Genomic DNA, 20795 nt, shown 5'->3' with positions numbered 1-20795 from the left:
ATTTCTTTGTCATTATCCACCATTGGACCATCAAAATGTATTTAGAAGACAATGATTTCAAATATGGTGTTTTTGTATATTGACACAGATTGTGTTTTAAAATACCATTATGTTTTTCCCTACAGAGATGGAGTCCCACCTTATAGGTATCGTAAACCGCATCGACGTGAGATACACGAAAGTGCCAAAGTTAATGGGCGAGTGCCACTACCTCATATTCCTGTGAGTATGCTTTGGATTTCCAGAACACCTTGTTGACTTTACGACACTTTTGTGTGTGTGTGTGTGTATGTGTGCTCTCTACCTTTTTATTCCACTCCACTTCTTCCATCTCTCTCTCTCTCTCTCTCTCTCTCTCTCTCACCCCCACTCCTTCTTTTTATTTTATTCTCTGAGCCTTGTCTCCGTCCATCATCTTCTGGTCTTTCCCTGTCATTCTTACTCTCTCTTTTCTTCCCCCTGCCTTGTCTCTCCCATCGCCCCTAAAATGAATGTGCATTCTTAAGATGCACAGCGGTGGCTGGGGAGCTTTGATCATGTGCCGGCGAATAGCTGATGGAGAGTGAGAGAGCGCGAGTGTGCTGTCTAAAGCGTTCCTGATGCTCTCGTCAGCTCTGCCTGCTCTGCCCCAGCAGATGTGAAGCCTCCCCCTCTGATGGCTCGGCTTTCCCACTGTACCGGCTCCAGCATAATTGGAGCCTCTGAGATAGAGCCCAATTTAACAGAGCAAACATACACTTCCCCTCACCGGGGCCTTTCACTCATCCTATAGAGACTGAAAGCTGTGGAGGCAGCGAAGACACTTCAGCTCGTTCGTGCATGACGTACAGGAAACTCTTTACTGATTTTTCCGCGTGCGCACCAATATCTGATTATCGAATGACAAGTTGCAGATGTACAAACTTTCTTAAAGAGATAGTTCACCTGATAATGTAAGTTCTGTCACCGTTCGTTCACCCTCATGTCGTTCCAAACCTGAATGACTGACTTTATTTCATTGAACACAAAATGATGTTTAGCAGGATGTTCATGTGATACAATAACAGTAGTATTTGTAAAATTATAGTGGGTTTGCTCCTCTGCCATTGACACTCGCTCTCAGAACTAACAGTTGTGTATATATTAGGTATGTGCCCGAAGTGAATACTGTGCTCGTAAAGTAAATGACGCATTCTACGGAGCCCCTAAAGGGACATAGTGATGGAAAAAACATATTTAAATGCTTTTGCGTTCTCTCACAATTACAATTGTGTAACTATATTGTATATTATTTGCGGGCCTCAGTGAGCTGCTATTAATATGCTGGGTTTTGAAAACGATTTTTTGAATGCATGCTTTTTTTTTTTTTTACTTTCACTTTCCAGTTTGCGATCACATGTACTCTGTGTATAGGGAGCAGTGGTACTAACCACACGTTTTACAAGATATTTGTCAGTGATGCTCAGGATCTGTTGCGCACCAAATCCTCTGCCATCATGTCAGTCATCTCTCCTTAAGTCACACTAGACTTTAAGCATGCAAAAGACTTGGTGGGGGGCGGGGGTTGCTTTTTTGTTGTTGTTTTTTTTGCCCTCATAGTTCACAGACAAGGTTTGTACTGATTATTAAAGGTGGGATATTTTTTCCTAATGAAAGAGTGCTCACTTTCAGCAGTTATTTTATCTATGGGTCATAACATTTCTTACAGATTTCTGCTCGTCGTAAATCATATAGAGATAAATTAGCACAGTACCAGTATATTTATTTGAATGCATTAATGAGAGAGTGATTGCGTGTGTGAATTAGTCACACCTTCTCTCTATTAATTGTGAAGCTGTGGGTTGTAAGTAGTTACCTTAAAAGTAGAAAAATACTTGCTATAACTTCTAAGCTTCTAAGCTACTTTAGTGATAAATCACAGGACGGTGTTTATAGCAAGTTTCTGCGCTCCTCTCTGTGCTTGCGATCTTCACGTGATGTGCAGCTACTGTCTGTATGAGTGTTCGTGTGCCGCAATGCATCAGATCAGTATCTCAATATAATGACACGCATCCGATGGTCTAAAATTGCTTAAATGTCCAAGCCTTAAAACACATACAATTGACAAAATTTTAGTGAAGAAGCAAGTGAAAGTGATTTCACTTCGGGGATCGCTGTGTGTGTGTTGACTCGGTGTTTGAGTTCGGCTCCGTGTTGCTTCCATGCTGCTGACTGGAGGGGGCTGAGTCATGTGACTACACATGCGGTAAAATGTTTTTAAGGGAAGAGTATTAACAGGATTAAAAAAATAAAATAACCGACATGGTAAAATTACGTCAGTTAGAGGTTCTGAATTTCGATTACTTGATGATTAATCGTCCAGCCCTATGTCACGCTCTGTTGCTTCTGTTTTATAAACATGAATTCAACATATAACATTCAGCCAGGAGAATTCACAGGTCCGAGTTCACAAAACTTGAACTTTGGAACACAGCGAAATGTGAAACTTTTCACATGAGCTTGCGTTTCCGGTCTGACGCATTCACATGCCTTTAAATGGAAGTCAGTGGAGCGAAAAGTGCAGTGTGACCGCCTTTTTACTCTCTTCACATAAGTGAAATCTGATGTACTGTAATGTAATCAACGACTGCAGAAAGCCATGTCCCTTTAGGTGCTCTATAGCATGCATTATTCATAGAGTTGTCAAAAGTACCAACTTCGGTACCTAGTTGGTACTGAAATTTTAAAAATGTGACGCTTTGAGCTCTTTTGAGTGGATTCGTACACACCTCTCATTGGCCTTTGTGTTCACGGCTCATCAGATATGTCTGTGATTGGCTACAATGATCAACGCTGTAAAAACATTGTAAAAAGTCATCAATGAAGCTCTTCCCCGAGCGCTTACACAGATACACACAGGAGCGTTTGAAAGCAGGCGTTTATCGCGAACCAGTCCACTGATAGAACCCTGCTTTCAAACGCTCCCGCTTCCAAAACGCTTTCAAATTCAAACACTTCCGTGTGCTTTCAAACGCTGCCGTGCATTGATCATTGTAGCCAATCACAGACACATCCGATGAACCGCGAACAAAGTGACCAATCAGAGGTGTGTACGAATCCACTCATCCAGTGCTCAAAGCGTCACATTTTTAAAATTTCAGTACCGACTTGGTATCGAAGTCTGTACTTTTGACAACTCTAGTTATTCATTTTCCGTGCCTTTCCGAATTCAGATTTAGGCTTTGGGCACATCCCTTACATATCCCAAACAATGGTAGTGTTTATTCAAATCACACAAATGACAAATTTTTGCCTGTTCTTCAGTTAAGATTCATTGTATGGAAGGAAAAAAAAAAAAAAAAAAAAACTTGCCCAACATCTGCTTTCTTGTTCAATGGATTAAAGAAACGTTATATGGATTTAGAACAACATGAAGTAAATGATAATATTTTCATTTTTAGCTAACCTATGACCTTTAATTTTTCTTGCTACATCTTTCTCAAGTTTTCTTGTGTTGTACATTACATTCACATTGTTTATGGTTCTGAACCTTTTAACACTCTCTCGCTCAGATTTCTTCTTACCCTTTGGTTGTATTCTCCCGTTCAGTCTCTGTTAAGTTTAAAAGGCTCTCTCATATTCTGTAAGCGTGGTCTGCGGCAGGGAGGCAGTGTTAGTAACCAAAACGCCTTGTCAAGACTTGACAGATTCTGCAGTTCCACTGGGCATGTAACCGTGTGGGCTGTGGAGGAGACTGATGAATCTTAAGCAAACAGAAGGCCAGAACAAAGAAAGCTGAAACAGACTTTAGATCAGATTTGGCCCTGTAATCAAAATTTTAACGGCTCCTGTAAGGGTTTTATTGGACCTTGTCCAGGCACTGCCTGCAACTATATTTCTTCATGTGTCTGTCCTCCTCCCCCGTCTCTCTTTTTCTCTTTCCAGACTTCTGGAATAATACATTTCCTGGATGTCTGTTGTTTGGAGTTTCATTGGTTTTAGAAGAGAAAATGGTACAATGCAGCTATCCCCTGTGCCACATAATCTGCTCAGATGAAGAGTGATTATGTGATAGTCAGCTCTTTGTTATGAGTTTTGGGTTCATGTTGCAAGTGGAAGATGTGAAGGTGGATTGATTTTTGGAGTGTTTAATCTTTTCTCATGTCCAGTTGTATGTTTTCTGACTGCTTCCTCTGCCCAGTTTTCTTTTTTATTTTATTTTTTTTACCACGAGGTTTCAAATAGGGCACAATTCTGGTAGGACATGGGATCATTGTGCTGTCACAGCCGGCACACTAGAGGAGGACTTGAGTGTAGTTTACTTAATACTTTGCATTATTTTCAGTTTTATGTATAGACTGTGAGGAATGTACATTACCTTTAAAAGTAAACTGAACTTCAAAAGTAAACAAAACTGAACTTCAGTAGTTTGGAGTTGGTAACATTATTTTATTAAATTTAATTGTATTTAGATTTATATTAATACTTTAATCAAGAATGCTTTAAATTGTTAAAAAGTGAAAGTGTTTCAATAGAGTTTTATTTTAAATAATGTAATCTTTTGATCTTTATATTCATCAAAGAATCCAGAAAAAATGTATCATGGTTTGCACAAAAATATTAAGCTGCATATCTGTTTTCAAAATGATTTCTAAGGATCATGTGACACTGAAGACTGAAGTGATGGCTGCTGAAAATTCAGCTTTGCCATCACTGGAATAATATTTCACAATATTACTGTTTATACTGTATTTTTGATTAAATAAAAAATTCATGGTGAGCGGAAGAGTATTTTCAAAAGCATTCAGGAAATCTTACTGACCCCCAAACTTTTGAACTGTAGTGTATTAAAAAATCGATTCTCTCCTTTAATTGAAGTTTATTTAAATCACACCAGTTTGATTTTACACATTAAACAGTTAATATTAACTACTTTCTCCGTGACAACCACATTTAAATGTAGGAGTGAATCCATGATTATCCCTGTTATGCTGTGCGTTTACATTTACTTGCGAAGATTAACTTTGACAACATTGTGACTTCTCAATACTGTAAACCAGAAAGTGGATGCCAAAACAGGGATGTGACTTATATGTGGGGGGATTAATTTTGTGATTTAAAATTATAAAAAGACCATAAACAATTACTAAAAAGAAAAGCAGAATGTTACGTTATCGAATAGATTTATTTCATGCACGGATCGCTTCTGACAGTGCTGTACAATCTGCGGGACACCCTTAGCCTGTTAGCCAGGGTTCGAAGCGCCAAATGCGAGTTAAAGTCGGTAACTTTTTTTTTTGTGTTTTTTTTTTGTTTAATGAATTTTGATAAGGCATGGAGGTGAGAATGTGATATGGCTAATTGCGATCATCAAATCGTGTCTGTTGTGATGTAATTATATAAATAAATAGTCTCAAGCACTGTATGTTTCAGAGTAAAGCCAAAGCACAGTACTGTTCGTTTTCAGCTTCGATTCACAGTAAATGCTACTCTGCAAGTGCTGTGTTTGAATCTCTTAATTTACGCTAACCATCTTCCAAACCATCTTTCCTATTTTTTTGTCTTTAGCTGATCAAATTCCTGCAACCGTTTGACCTGTTTGGTGGTCCTGTTTTCGACCAAAGTAACATCAGCGATATTGTATTGCATTAGCGAAGATGTATTATAGCCTGCTATCCTTTAAGTCCTTTTAAGCTGATGCTTTTACACTAAAACTGTAGTGTGTGTGTGTGGACAGAATCAGTGCATTAATTCTCAGTAGCACATTACCCAAATATGTGTCTTTGTCTGTCTAGCCTGTATTAATGTTCTTCTGCTTTCAATATTGTATTTTACACTGTCGCGTGTTATTGTTCTCTTCACATTCCTGTGTAATCAGCAGCTGTAGTTTCTTTTTTAAAAGCATTGCATTGAATGTGAATGGTGACCTTGAGTACTGACTCGCATTGTCTTCTTCCCATCAGCGCACAAACCGGATGCCAAAGGATATTCACGTTGAGCCGGAGAAGTTTGCGGCGGAGCTGATCAGCAGGCTGGAGGGGGTGCTGAGGGAACGTGAGGCGCAAGAAAAACTGGAGGAGCGGCTCAAGAGGGTTCGACTGGTGAGTAGAGTATCCAAACATGCCAGGGAATCGTCACGTCACTACTGTATTATTTTGAGCTATAGTAGATAGATCAAACACTGAGTTCTGTGCCTCTTTTCATCATGAGTGACACAGTCGGATGTGTTCTAAAGACTTCCTGTCTTATCAAGGGGACTCTGCTCATTTCTTTCGTCTTTCTGTTCAGTGTCAGGCGATTCACCTGCCGAGATTGAGCTACTTGCTAGTCTGCCTCAGTGTAATGACTTTGTTTGAAGTCAGCCGGGCCGTGAAGAAATGCTCGCGCACACCGCAAATGGGAATCTTTTTCCTGACTCAAAGCCAGGTGCTAAGTCTCAAGGCAGATTATTTATGTAGTTTGGCCTCCTGTAAGAGGAACTTCTGTCACAGAACAGTGACTTTGAGTTATTAAGAGCCGAAGGAGGAATGCCATTTGTCTCTTAATTGATATTCTCATCGGTTCCTTGGCTTTCGGCAAACCTGTTTTAAGTTTTCTGCACCTATCAGCTGAGTGACTGTCTCCTATATACAGCATTAGCTCTCTTTGGTCCACTGAGCAGGATGGACTCTGATATGTTTTTGCCAGCAACTAAGCTTTGACCAGTCTGAATAAACTCTAAAATCGTCATTCTGGGGTGTTATGCAGTCATTTTTAGTTTTTAGAGGTTGAAACGGCGCATTGAAAATTGGATGGTTTGCGCATTGCAGTTGGATTTGTGTTGTCTCCCACCTCGTCTCCTTTTTTTTTTTTTTTTTTTTTTGGCATGATCCGTCAAAGATCATCCAGAGTGCTGACCTGCACAGCTGTTCAGTAAAAATAAAATTATGCACGAGCCAAATCCTCAGAATTCCTTATCTCCTTGGACTTCACTACCTGGAGAGAGAATCAAAGCATTGCTGTGGCTTTGGTTTTATTGACTTTCTCCATTATGAAAATGAGAAGACAACCAAATGAAAAGGCGCATTTGATGAAGGAAATTTGATGGAAATAAACTAGGGCTGTACAATATTGAAGAAAAATGCGACATGCGATACCTTGTTAAATAATGTGATATTCGATATGCAATACGATATTGCTTTAAGTGTGTAAAATCTATTTAAAATACATTTCAAAATACTTATATATTGGTTATATAATTTTCAGTTTTTGTTTCACATTCTTTCTGGGAAAAGAAATCATCACTACAACTTCTGAAAGTGACCAGAAGTGTTTTAGCATTACTTAAAAAGTCAATTTAACATCAATGTAAACAAATTAAAAAAAAAAAAAATATTGATTTATTTGAATATTAAAATACCAAAAACGCTTTGCTCGATAATATATAGTTATATCAACCTAAATCTTAACATAAAGAACATCCAGGTAAACAAAAACACCTGAAACTAGGGGTGGACGATTAGTTATGTTATTTTTAATTTACCTTTGTTATTAAAAAATAAGAACTACAAACAATAGGACAAATTCTTACTTGAAATAGCATTCAAGTAAGAAACAATACAGAAACTGAATGATCAAATGTAAATCTAAAACACTGCATAGTGTTCACATGAATTAAATATACATTGATTCATAATAAAGCTACGAAAGTTATTCAGTCAAGAGCAGTGAGTGAATTTCTCTTTATCTTTTGTTGTTTGAGAGACAGCAGCAGGTTTACTGTATTAGGCTGCTGTCCCTTTAAGACCTAAAGCATGGCCACGGATCCTACTAAAAAGCATCCGATTTCTTTCCCAACTGATAACGTTCACTTAAAGGTGCAGTAAGTGATTTCTGAGAAACACTGTTGAAAGTGGATCGGACCCCGAGCACCAAAACACACTTGTAGCCAATAAGCGGTAAGGGGCGTATACACTCATGATGGGGGAGGTGCCTGTGTTGCATAGTGTGTTTGTGATTTTGGGGGTGGAGTTATCGGGATAGGAATGTGATCCTTTTTGGAGGGGCGTGTTTGTTTTGGTGATTTCAAATATCGACAGTGTTTCTCAGAAATCACTTACTGCACCTTCAAGACTCTCAAGTCAACAAGACAGACATTTTGACATAACAGTGTGTGTATTTGACCGTTCGAGTGCAAAAACACGTGAAAGAGAACTGAAGGGATCGCACACTGTCAGACAGGCGGCTCGTACGCACGCTTCGGGGTGAGTGTGTCAGACAGCAGACAGCACGAGGCTGACAGGAGTTGTTTTCCTCAACTTATTGCGGTTAATAACTCTTAACGTCAAGCAAGTCATGTAAGTAACAGTCACATGCCCAGTCTATTCACTGCTATATGCGTTGACCTAAAACTTTGACTTTTCACAATGTTTTGTAGTAGCCTATTAAAATCATTCATGTATCACATGCCGTTGTGATATGCATATGTACATTTGCGATATTTCAATAATTCTGATATATTGTGCTGCCCTAAAATAAACATAAAATGTGCTTGTGTTGTTAACAAATAAAGATTAAGAATAATAAAATTAATTATGCTGCGTTTTGATAAAAAAATACAGTAAAAACTGTAATATTGTGAAATATTCTGTAATGTGTTTTTTTTTTTTTTTTTTTTTTTTATACAATTTTTAAAATTATTATTAAATTAGTATTGAACGGTTACACACATGAAATGATTCATTTTATGGGGAAAACAGTCAGTAACCACTTGAAGCAGCAATATGTTGGATACTTTTCAGATTAAATATATTATATCCAGTAATTAGTCTGTAACACTGCAGAGTTTATGTGGTGGAAACACAATTACAGTTTAATTACATTTAGGTCATGACTGTTTTCATAGACAAAACTATACAATACAGAAAGTGACTAAAATGTAATGTAGTCACCAGACTATGACTGAAACTAAATTTGTCAAAAGAGGATTCATTGTTGTTTGCCAGTAAAATCAAAATCAGAGAAGGGTGGAACAAATCAAGTAAAATGTGAAGTGTTATTAAATCTTAAAGAAACAAACATGTCAAATTATTTATAATCCGATTTAGAGAGGTCTGTGGTTGTCCAGAAATATTTTTGTGATTTTAAAATTAATATTAAAGTCTTGTTTTGAGCAATAAGAGAATTCTCTCATGGCTCTGTTTCAGGTCATTGTGTGCTTTGAATGTGACTATAACAAATGCCTATCAATAGAAGCTTGAAAGTATGACATCTGCTGGTTTAAACACGTTACTGCACAGTGATTCTACAGCCTATTGTTTTCTGCAATAGACTTGCTCACCTGGCATATATATATATATATATATACGCATACATATACACATACGCACACATATAATTTTTTTTTTCTTTCTTTTTTTACTGATCCAGTTCATACTAAACATCTGAGATTTAGGAAAAAAATCTTGTCATTATTGAATAATCTCTGTGTCCTGTAGGAAGAAGAAGGTGACGATGCAGACATTTCCACCGCCCCCTCCCTGGCCAATCACAGGATTCCTCCTGCGATCCACATGCAGCATTATGGCGGTCGTTACTCTGAAATGAGCTACAACGGGCTGCAGCTACGAGATGCACATGAGGAAAACCCCGAGAGCATCCTTGATGAGCATGTGCAGCGTGTCATGAAAACCCCCGGCTGTCAATCTCCGGGCACGGGCCGCCATTCTCCAAAGTCCCGCTCCCCAGATGGGCTGCCCGCTGGCAAGATTCCTGGACTGATGATGCCGCTGTCTGGTGGCCAAGGCAAGCACCAGGCTCGGCTGGGCCCGAAGGGTGAGGCGGCGCACCTGCACCATCACAAACACATTCACCACACACACTATGCCGCGGGGGGGAAGCCCAAAGATCAGGTGGAGGCGGAAGCCATGAAGATGCACGGGGGCTTAGCCTGGAACATGGAGCAACACCACTATGGATCCAAGTCGCGCAACTATGCAGATGGAATGAGCGTCGGTCCCAACGGCATGGACCCCATGGGTTATGGGTATGCTTCTCAGTGGTTTTTATTAGATATATATACACTAAATTCAAAAGTTTGGTGTGGTTGAAGACTTTTTAATGTTTCTGGAAAGTCCCTTCTGCTCACCAAGGCTGCATTTACTTTATCAAAACTACACTCAAAAACAGTAATATTGTTAAATATTACAATTTAAAATAACTGTTTTATTTGAATACATTTTAAAATGTAATTTATTCCTGTGATGTCAAAGCTGTGTTTTCAGCATCATTACTCCTGTTTTCAGTGTCACATGATCCTTCAGAAATCATTATAATATGATGATTTGATGCTCAAAAAAAAAAAATGTATTATTATTATCAATGTTGAAAACAATTTTTTCTGCTTAATGTATTTTTGGAAATCATGATACTTTTTTCAGGATTCTTTGAATAGGAAGTTCAAAAGTAGAGAATTTATTTGAAATAGAAATCTTTTTGGTTGCCCCCAAACTTTTGAGCAATGGTGTATATTGGAAATGTATCTAGTGAAGCCATTTATCTCAACAGCTTTAGTGATGTTCTTGTGTCTCACTGTAGCAGTAAAGGCAGCACGATGTCAAAGCGGCCGGTCAGAAAAGGAGAAGATGGTCGAAACTTTGAGATGCGAGAGCCCTTGCCCCCTGATGACATGGAGAGGAACCAGAAGATACTGCAGTGGATGATGGAGGGTGAGAAGGAAGCTGGACGCTATAAGAGGAGCCCTTACGGGTGAGAAACCATCTTCATTATTGATTCATGTTTTACATCCTCTAGATTATTACACTATGAAAGGCTGACCAGCTGTTCAAATAGTTATGTTACAATTTTTCATAATTTCTAACACACCACTTTTTCGAAGGGAATCATTTAAAAGCTCTTTTGGTCTTGGTTCTTCCTTAGCAGCGTCTCTGGCTCCAAGAAAACTCAGAGTCACGAGGTGTCGAGGCCCAGTTCGGTGGAGCGGCCGGGGGCTGTGCACCCTTGGGTGACCGCTCAGCTCCGCAACAACGTGCAGCCCTCCCATCCCTTCATCCAGGACCCAACCATGCCCCCCAACCCAGCCCCCAACCCCCTCACACAGCTGGAAGAGGCGCGCAGGCGGCTTGAGGAAGAGAGGAGGAAGTCTGGAACGCTGCAGGCCAAGCAGAGGTGAGGGGACGCGTCCATGGAAGATCATAATTCATATAGGAAACACGGTGGCCTGATTTGTTATTGCATGAAAATAATCACATTTAATTTGCCTTTGGGTGAGTGACACTCAGTTTTTGGTCTGGATAATTAATTCAAAAATCAAAAGCACTTAATAAAACTGTTTTTAGTTTCTGAATTTAAATTCATTTTGATTTTTTTGGGGGGGAGCATAACATCAAAAATGTCAGGGTAGGCTTTAGACTTGGATTTAGTAAAAAAAAGCTTTAGAAACTTTTGAATTTGTTTGTTTTAAATCTTAAATTGTTTTAGGTTTGTTAAAATGAGTGCTGTCAAAATTAACTATATTAATCACATTTTTTCTGTGATTAATCGCAATTAAAAACACTTAAATTTTTGTACGTTTTTAATATATTTTATAATGTAATAATTTCACAGTTAATCTCCAAATTAATGTAGAAACAACATAAAGACAGTATATTTTAAATATTTGTTTAATGGCATCTTTTTACGAATGAAGGCCAGTACCACTGATACTAATACTGCTACTGATGTCTCTATGAAAATGATTTTTTCCCCCCAATTTTAAAAATGAATTATAGCCATTCAACATTACAGTGTAATTGAAAGCTATCAAAAACATTTATTACTTTTAGAACTTTTAATTTAGGTGAACTTAAAACAGTCCTCACATAATAAATGTCATATTTACCTGTGCCCTTCCTACCTGTCTTACAGATAGGAAATACACAGGAATTGAATAAAGTTATCAAACAATCTGCATTGCATAATATAGCCTAAATTGAATATAGATTAATCCTCATTAAAGCTACAAAAGTTCTTTAGTCAAAAGCAGAGAGTAATTTTCTCTGTTACCTTTATTTTTTGATCATTATTCTTTATACTTTGACACTTTTGGCATTTACTGTGTGTTATTGTTCGTTCAAGTGCAAAAGCAACTAGATCCTGTCTGCACGTTCTCTTTTGGTATGCTTGAATTGTTTAAAGGCACAATATGTACATTTTGCAGTAAAATATCCAAAAACCACTAGGCCAGTGTTATATATTTTGTTCAGTTGAGTACTTACAATATCCCAAATGTTTCCAACTATTTGTAAATCGTAAATAAAAGCTCCACTGCTCGCGAGGTGTGTCGCGTCCGTCTCTCATTAGCAATCGCTTCAGCGGCCTCGTTCCGCTCCAACATCACTCACCCTGCTCTGCTTCATACTACAGTAACGCTAATAATCTTATCCATGAATATGATTTCTGCCCGAGTCCCATCCCGATTCTTTTCCACTGACTGTGAGGTAAAGACGACATCTCACAATATTCCGCGCTCAAACTTGGCGTCATCAAGCTATGCCTTTGTTTTGAATAGGCGACCTCTAGCGGCGAACAATTTACGTATCGTAAAAGCATTTGCATGAATAAGAGCGTAAGCGTATATTCTAACGCTAGCCAAAGGATGACAGAAAGAAAATGTTAATTGCGTTAAATATTAACGCGTTAAACTGGAAAGAATGAATTGCATGTGTTAACGTTGACAGCACTAGTTAAAATATAAATATTTAAAGAATAACTTCTGCCAAATCAAACTTGAGGTTAGACCAATGTTCTGAAACACGCAAGGAAAAACAAAACAGGAAATTATGTCATAGAAAGGACCCCTTTAAACCCTCATGACAAGTGTCAAGGCCAATAAGTCTCTTAAAATGTCAAGGTTTGCCCAGTCCGGTCATGTGGTCTGACTCTTCAAATACTTTCTACCTTTCTAACTTTTTATTGAAAATTACGATAAAGCTAGACTCGCATGTATTCGAGGTGTAAGGAAAAAATGTTAGGTTTTTCTTGCTGGTTCCACCACTTGACATTTTTGGAGTCATTAACTCTTTTGTTACTTAATTTTTCTTTCTATTGGACATTTGTCGGTGACCCATCTATTACCCATAATGCACAATGCAAGGCTGCCTCCTCTTCCCCGCCCTCCTATTAGTCGACATGTTCCCGCACACATTGTGTCTGGCTGAGGTTGAATGCGTGTAATGAGGCGATGTGAGCCTGTAAACGCAGCCGGTGTGTCTAACTCGGGGTTGTTCCTCAGGTATGTGATGGAGGTGATCCAGAGGGGTCGCACCGCTGTCAGGCCCGCTCTGTTTCCCACGCTCAGTGTGGTGCCCGCCGTCTCCGACACGGAGCTCTCCGAGTCAGAGTATGTTCCTGATACTTCTTCATAGAGCGTAGCCCTTCCTTTCACCATCCCATGCTACCGATACATGCACCTGCATGTGTTTGTCAGGGCTGTGCCTTCATGTAGTTCACTAACGCTTCTGTGTGTAGCTTTTAAGAGTACAATATAGACTGACCAGTCTTAGCATGTAGTTTCTTGCTGATTTGATTGCAGTGAAGTGTTGTTCTGGTGTATTAACCACTGATCAGCTGGAGGAGAGCGAGGGCTGCGGATGTGCGCCTGCTGCTAATGCAGATATGCAGTTTAGTGACATCAAAGCTTTAGTGTGGATGAGATGAAAGCGGCACAACAATGCCAATGTTTTTTTTCTTTTTTCTGAGGAACATTTGTCAGACATCTGGAATTCGTTTTACTTGGCAACAGTAAACCAATCCTCTGCTGCCCACCAGCACTCATGCCCACTTCAAACCCAGCAGAGCACATACAAGAGCCTTTCAAATACGGCTCTGCATCAGATGTGCATCAGATGTCCCTTTTGGGACATAGTATTTCTCATTTTGTTGCAAAACACACCATTTTTTCTCATCTTATTATGGAATGAATGCTTTGGTTTGTTTTTCAAGTGCCTTTCGGTTCATTTGCAGGCATAAGAATATGAAGAAGCAGCCCTGTGAGAACATCACCGTGGCCTATTACTTCTGCGGAGAGCCCATCCCGTACAGGACGTCTGTCAAAGGGAGGATCGTCACGCTGGGACAGTTCAAGGAGCTGCTTACCAAGAAAGGGAGCTACAGGTAAATCTTCTGCACTGTTTTTGTTCTTAGCATCAGTTGGTATTTGAGGACCGTCTGTAGTGTTTAGTTTAAATGATCAAGGGATAGTTCACCCAAAAATGAAGATTCTGTCATTTACTCGCCCTAATGTTGTTCCAAACTTACAAAAAAAGAGAAATTCTTAAGACTGTGCTGGTCGCTCCTGGACTGAAGCTTTCAATCTTTCAAAAATATCAGCATAAAAGTATTATAGAACTGGTTCATACAACCTGCACATTTTATTTCAAGTCTCTCTCTTCTTTAAAAAAAACAAAAACAAAAAAAACTTTTATTCAACAAGGATGCATCAGATTGGTCAAAAGTGACAGTAAAGACATTTATAATATCAAAAGATTTCTTTCAAATAAATGCTGTTCTTTTGAACTTTCTATTAATCAAATCCTGAGAAAATGTATCAGTGTTATTTTAATCAGCACAAATGGAGGAGCAAATCATCATATCAGAATGATTTCTGAAGGATCATTTGACACTGAAGACTGGAGTAATGATGCTGAAAATTCAGCTTTGCATCACAGGAATAAATTACATTTTAAAATACATTCAAATAATAATAAAACTTTATTTTCTATAGCACGCTTAAAAGAGCTTTTCAAAGTGCTTTACAGCATAATTAATAAATCAAACAAAAGAGCATAGGTCGATTAAAATAAACAAGAAACCAGCAATGATTACCACAATTAGCAATAAGCTAGCTTAAAAAAAAGGAGAGCTTTGTATGTGAGCATGAGAACTTTAAAATCAACTCTGTACTTAACTGGTAGCCAGTGTAGTGACTTCAAACGAACTGTAACTTATTTAAAGTATGCTTAGAAATCCCAATAAGAAGCGCATTACAATAATCAATGCGAGAGCAAATAAATGATGATGAACTTTTCTGCAGCTGAAGGGATAGCATGGGACACAATTTTGCAATATCTCTGAGATAAAAAAAAAAATAGAAATCAGTTATGAGGGTGAGTAAATCATGACATTTTTCATTTTTGAATGAATGGTTTCTTTAAACTTATTTCCAATATCAAATGGCTTTATACAGTAGTGGCCAAAGTATGACCTCCGTTTTCACCCTTCATTCAAACATTAATAATAATAATTTGTTCAAGTTTTTAAATTATATTGTGTGGTTGTGCTTGGAGTCAATTATTTAATTTGTGATAACGCAATAAAATACAAATTGTGCGGACATAATTTTTGGCTAGGCTAGGCAAAAATTATGAACATATGCAAAACAAGAGAGAACCAACCAAATATATAACCAAATAACTGATTATGTTGTAGTCAATGTATGCTTTTCCTGTGAACTTTTTGTTTTTAAATATTTTTTTTTTTTGTATAGTAAAATAAAATGGTAACCCTTTACAATAAGGTTTCATTTGTTAACATTAATGTATTAAAGGGCTAGTTCACCCAAAAATGAAATTTCTGTCATTAATTACTCACCCTCATGTCGTTCCACACCCGTAAGACCTTCGTTCATCTTCAGAACACAAATTAAGATATTTTTGATGAAATCCGATGGCTCACTGAGGCCTCCATTGACAGCAAGACAATTAACACTTTCAGATGCCCAGAAAGCTACTAAAAACATATTTAAAACAGTTCATGTGACTACAGTGGTTCAACCTTAATGTTATGAAGCGACGAGAATACTTTTTGTGCGCCAAAAAAACAAAAAATAAATAACAACTTTATTCAACAATATCTAGTGATGGGCCGATTTCAAAACACTGCTTCATGAAGCTTCGAAGCTTTACGAATCTTTTGTTTCAAATCAGTGGTTCAGAGTGTGTATCAAACTGCCAAAGTCACGTGATTTCAGTAAACGAGGCTTCGTTACCTCATAAGTGTTTTGAAATTTCCACTGGGGGGCGTGACTTTGGCAGTTTGACACACGCTCCGAACCACTGATTCAAAACAAAAGATTCATTAAGCTTCAGAATAAATACCTTAACCAAGTTTAGTGTTTTGTTCTTCCCTTTATATTTAAACAAATAAAAAAATAAAAATATATATGTATAAATATACATATATAAATATTTTCCTCATTTTGATGGTTTAATCAATCTCGTTGGGTCATAAACAGATCTCCTCTGGATATCACTTTTGGCCACTACTGTATAATGCTGTTTAATTATACAATGATCTTTTGATGTATACTGTGCCAAATGAATGGAATTACTTGACTGGTCTTCAGTGACATTTAACCATCACTATCCCTCTCCCTCACCACACCTCAGGTATTATTTCAAGAAAGTTAGCGACGAGTTTGACTGCGGAGTGGTGTTCGAGGAGGTACGCGAAGACGACGCCATCCTGCCCATCTTTGAGGAGAAGATCATCGGCAAAGTCGAGAAGATCGACTGAGACTAGGAGGAAGGGAGAAGAGGAGAGAGGGAATCTGGCTGCAGAGTAGCAGCAGCAGCAGCATGTGGAGAACGAGAGGGAGCGGCGAGCAGGTGCTGAGTTTGGTACAGCATACGTGGACGTGCTGGAGAGCGAGAGGTGCAGAACAGGGAAGGTTGCTGTGGAAAGTACACTATTTACTCCGAGGCTTCTACCTCTGCACAATGACTTTTAAAGTCAAGTCAAACAGCTGCTCAGTGCTCAAAATCACTGCATTGTGCACGGAGAGCCCTTGGACTCACAGAGACGAAAGCGTGAGGCAGCGTTCTCTCACTTTTGCTATATTTCTAACTCTGAAAAATGTAATGTAGCAATGTAAAGTTAGCCTAGAAAAAAGTACTATGAGAATATGTTTACTAAAGCTGCATATTTTTGATATGACGTATCAGAAGGAACATATCCTTTCTAATTTAACAACTCTTGTAATTTTATATGTACTGGTACCAGATATGTACAGACTGTCTGTTTAAAAGGAAAAAGAGAAAGTTTTATATCTATTTAAATATTTAAAAAAAGGAAAAAAAAGAGAAATCGGTTTAACCCATATCAAAGCTGCGGCATCAACCTGACCCGGGCCGAAACGGTGGTAGTTTTCACAAAGCTGCGGTTACGGAGGCTGTTCGAGGAGCGGAAATCATAACCCACGCTTTACCAAGTGCTTTTAACTCATAAAACCGGTTTGTAATCAGTCCACGTCGGAGAGGGAGGAGTCAGCCGGCGCTGCACTTTTCACTGCATTATGCATTGATGTCAAAGGAGAATCGCTTCGAGCGAAAGTCCTATACGACGATGCCTTCACGTTGCTCTGTGTCTTTCGGTGATGTCATGACATGCATAATGCATAATCCCTCCCCTCTTCACGCACCGCATGATATGAGGGCAAAGGATGAATGTCCCGACATTTTTGAGTGGAACAACTATAGGTCTGTAGTTTATATCCAAAATCTGTAAGGTTGCTTTCCAGGTGCTCGCGTGTGTAAGATCCACAGCGGCGCTGACGCCTGTTTGTGAGCAGGAGAATGTGAGACTTGTGGAAGAGGACACGACGTTCTGGTCGTCCTGGGGTCCATCGTCTACCGAGTGCCATTGGACAATATAATGATCATGTTTACACTTACCTTAATGTATTACAGAACAAGAAACAGATAGAGAATTGTAGCCTTTTAGTTTAACACGGCTAAATGTGGTGCCTGGCGAGAATGGTTTTAAAAAATGTAGTTTTAGCCTAACGTGGTCTGCCTTGTTGAGATCATGAAACACCAAAGAGAACAATCTATCACAGGAGCCGATTTAAAATCCGTTTGCGTTGTTTCAGCAACAAAAATGAAGCTCCTCCATAGAGTTTTCAGGCTGTGTGTTGTAACGAAACACTGAGAAGTGTACTAGCCGCTAGGGAAGGCCTGGCGAGACCAAGCCAGACGTGGTGCTTTAAACGTTAGAATGCTTTTTGTTCTTCTAGCATCCCATCTTAATGCTAGTTTATAAATTTTAAATTCCCAGTGTAGTTTGATTTAAGTTGCCATTGTCATCAATGTTGTTTCATGTTTTGTTTTTTTGTTTTTTCCTCCATTCAATTATTTTAGTTCTCATCCACTTGAACAGTATGGGTACTTGATGCAAAATATGGAACATTTCTCATGTTTGTTTTGACTCATTTTAATTACGGTGTAATTATCAACTGGGATGTAAAGAGTTAACTACTGTGAATAGCCTGGATGTGAGCTCCTCTCACTGAATGATGGATGACCTGTACATAGACATCACAGAGTGCCTTTCTGACCATTCTCATCTCTGATCCACTGTCTGCTCTCCTCACTCCATGTGTCCAGTACCAGGGACTTGCATTATGTTTTTAAGTTTCTTAAGAACTTTTTGTTGTTGTTGTTAGTTTCCTATGCGAAGAGCATCAACACACTTTAAGTCTTTCTATGTAAATATGTACATTTTTTTTTTTTTTTTTTTTTTAATGTGTCTTCAACTACAACCAGCAACTCAATTTGGATATTTAGTGCCCTGGTTCTGCTTAAGTGTGCCGAGTTGTACAGTTATCATTTTATGGTACTTTGGACAATAAAGATATGTAATAAAAGAAATGTGTAGTTCTCTTGCTCCTTTTTGTATGAATTTAGGTATAAATTATATATTTATATGTGTTTGTAGTTATTTGGGTTGTTTTCTCCATGCTTGACTGTTTTCTCCAATAATTTGAAGTTAAGACTTCCTAATTTTGTTTGACAAAGACTAAACAGATGATGGCGCTCTTGTTTCCTAGCAACAGTTCCCTGAGTTCTGCTAGTATCTCATGCAGCCGATGGCTGAGGTGCCACATAAACACTAAATTATGACAGATTATATAAAATAAACTATTAAAAACGTCTAAAATCTGCAATACAGGGTTTTTTTTTTTTTTTTTTGGATGAAAAATTAACATCAATTATTAACTAAGTGAATTAATAAAATAAGCGTTCAAGACTCTTTGTCTTAGCCCGATTCACAGCGGTACGCTTATAGGCAATAAAGTTTTGTAATTTGAGCAGTCGGGTCGGATTTCGCGGGAAATGTAAGTTTCCCTCAAAACAGTGATAAAAGAAAAAGCCATGCATTGTGTCAGTTCTAACAGCTTAGCCCCAACTGAGAAACATTAACACAACGAAAAAGGGCAACCATCTAAGGAATCATATCCGTTGCTAAAAGAAAGAAACCACGTTCAGAGAAGAGCTTAAAAGCAAAATGGAAAATTGACAGTCCGTAATACAACTCGTATCAATATCGGACTGCTTTTCAGAGATGGTGACAACTCCGAGACTCCAAAGGATTTAAAACCGACCCAGAGATGGCGTTATTCGCTCAGAAAAAAATATAGCCTACTAGCACGCGCTAAAGAGCGGAGCCGAAGCCCGACGTAATTACCAAAACAATGTTCCTCCGCGAGTGACCTGCCGTTTCAGAAATTATTGGGTGGCATGAGGACTATGATAGGTGTGGCAACACCAAAGCAAGCATTCATGCATTGTTCTTGTGGCTTTATAGACTTTTCTTGTTCATGAATATTAAGCAAAACACTTAGGCTACATGAAGTACCACAAAGTAGATAATCGTGTCTACAAATAATTAAAATAACAAAACGTCAATATCCAGGGCACGAAGTCAAGACACTATATTTAATCACATCAACAAATTTGTCATTGAGCTTGTAAGAGTCTATCATTACTAAGATTACATTACTAATATTGTGTAGGCTAATTGGATGATATAGCTATAAATGACAAGTTCCCAGTAATAAATTACAGGTTTTTAAATTACTAGTCAGGTTTTTTTCTAAGGCACATTTATAAAAACTACTTAAATATCCTTATTGAACTAAGGCCTAATCCTGGCTTAATATAAGCACTGTCTGTGAAACCAGACCCTATAGTTTTGTAGTCAAGACCAAGACCAGACAAGCACCCCTCAAATTCATCTGAAAGATCCACATTTAATGCCTATTAAACATTTAAAGAAAATTTATAGAAAGATGTGTTTTCTTGGGTTGCCAGTGCTTTTTCTCATGCCACCCCGCGCAGCTTTAAAGGGTTAGTTCACCCAAAAAATTTAATTTCTGTCATTAATTACTCACCCTCATGTCGTTCCACACCCGAAAGACCTTCGTTCATCTTCAGAACACAAATTAAGATTTCTGAAGCACACATAGGCAGCAACGTTATTGCATCTTTTGATATCCAGAAAGGTAGTAAAAACATCGTTAAAACAGTCAACATGACTACAGTGGTTCAACCATAATGTTATGAAGCGACGAGAATACTTTTTGTATGCAATAACAAAACGAAAAGACTTTAACAGTATCTTCTCTTTTGTGTCATTCTCATGCGCTGTTTACGTCCAGCGCTTCCAGGTTCTACGTAAGAACGGCAACTCATTATTGGCTGACGCTGTTCACGTGAGCAGCACGACGCATACGTGTGATACTGACGCAGGAGCCGGCCAATAATGAGTCGGCGTTCTGACGTAAACAAGGAAGTGCTGAACTGCGTTCACTACGTCAACTATATATGACAACAGTTCAAATTGTTACATAAAGTCGTTATTTTTGTTTTGTTTTTGTGCACAGAAAGTATTCTCGTCACTAACATTAAGGTTGAAACACTGTAGTCACATGGACTATTTTAACAATGTCTTTAATACCTTTCTGGACGTCAAAAGGTACAATGACATTTCTGCCTATGTGTGCTTCAGATACCCTTGGATTT

At 38.4% G+C, this 20795-nt stretch overlaps 1 protein-coding gene across 8 annotated transcripts in view; it reads left to right on the top strand.

The window, feature by feature from the left end:
• axin1 (axin 1) overlaps positions 1–18641 on the top strand; it is a 54055-nt gene extending 35414 nt beyond the window's left edge. For 5 of the 8 annotated variants that reach the window (XM_051888656.1, XM_051888657.1, XM_051888655.1 and 2 more), the window contains 8 exons: positions 126–222; positions 5922–6059; positions 9435–9982; positions 10534–10704; positions 10876–11124; positions 13229–13336; positions 13960–14109; positions 16383–18641. In XM_051888656.1, the coding sequence (XP_051744616.1) occupies positions 126–222; positions 5922–6059; positions 9435–9982; positions 10534–10704; positions 10876–11124; positions 13229–13336; positions 13960–14109; positions 16383–16509 (1588 nt within the window). In that variant the 3' untranslated portion in view covers positions 16510–18641. Of the gene's footprint in view, positions 1–125; positions 223–5921; positions 6060–9434; positions 9983–10533; positions 10705–10875; positions 11125–13228; positions 13337–13695; positions 13897–13959; positions 14110–16382 lie in introns of those variants that run through there. The other 3 variants (XM_051888658.1, XM_051888659.1, XM_051888660.1) reach the window with 3 other exon arrangements.
• Positions 18642–20795: the final 2154 nt, after the last annotated feature.

This window comes from Ctenopharyngodon idella, chromosome 3 (genome assembly GCF_019924925.1).
Source record: "Ctenopharyngodon idella isolate HZGC_01 chromosome 3, HZGC01, whole genome shotgun sequence".
Taxonomy (NCBI): Eukaryota; Metazoa; Chordata; class Actinopteri; order Cypriniformes; family Xenocyprididae; genus Ctenopharyngodon; species Ctenopharyngodon idella.
The sequence above is the reverse complement of the archived record's forward strand: the minus strand, read 5'-3'. Positions and strand labels throughout refer to the sequence as shown.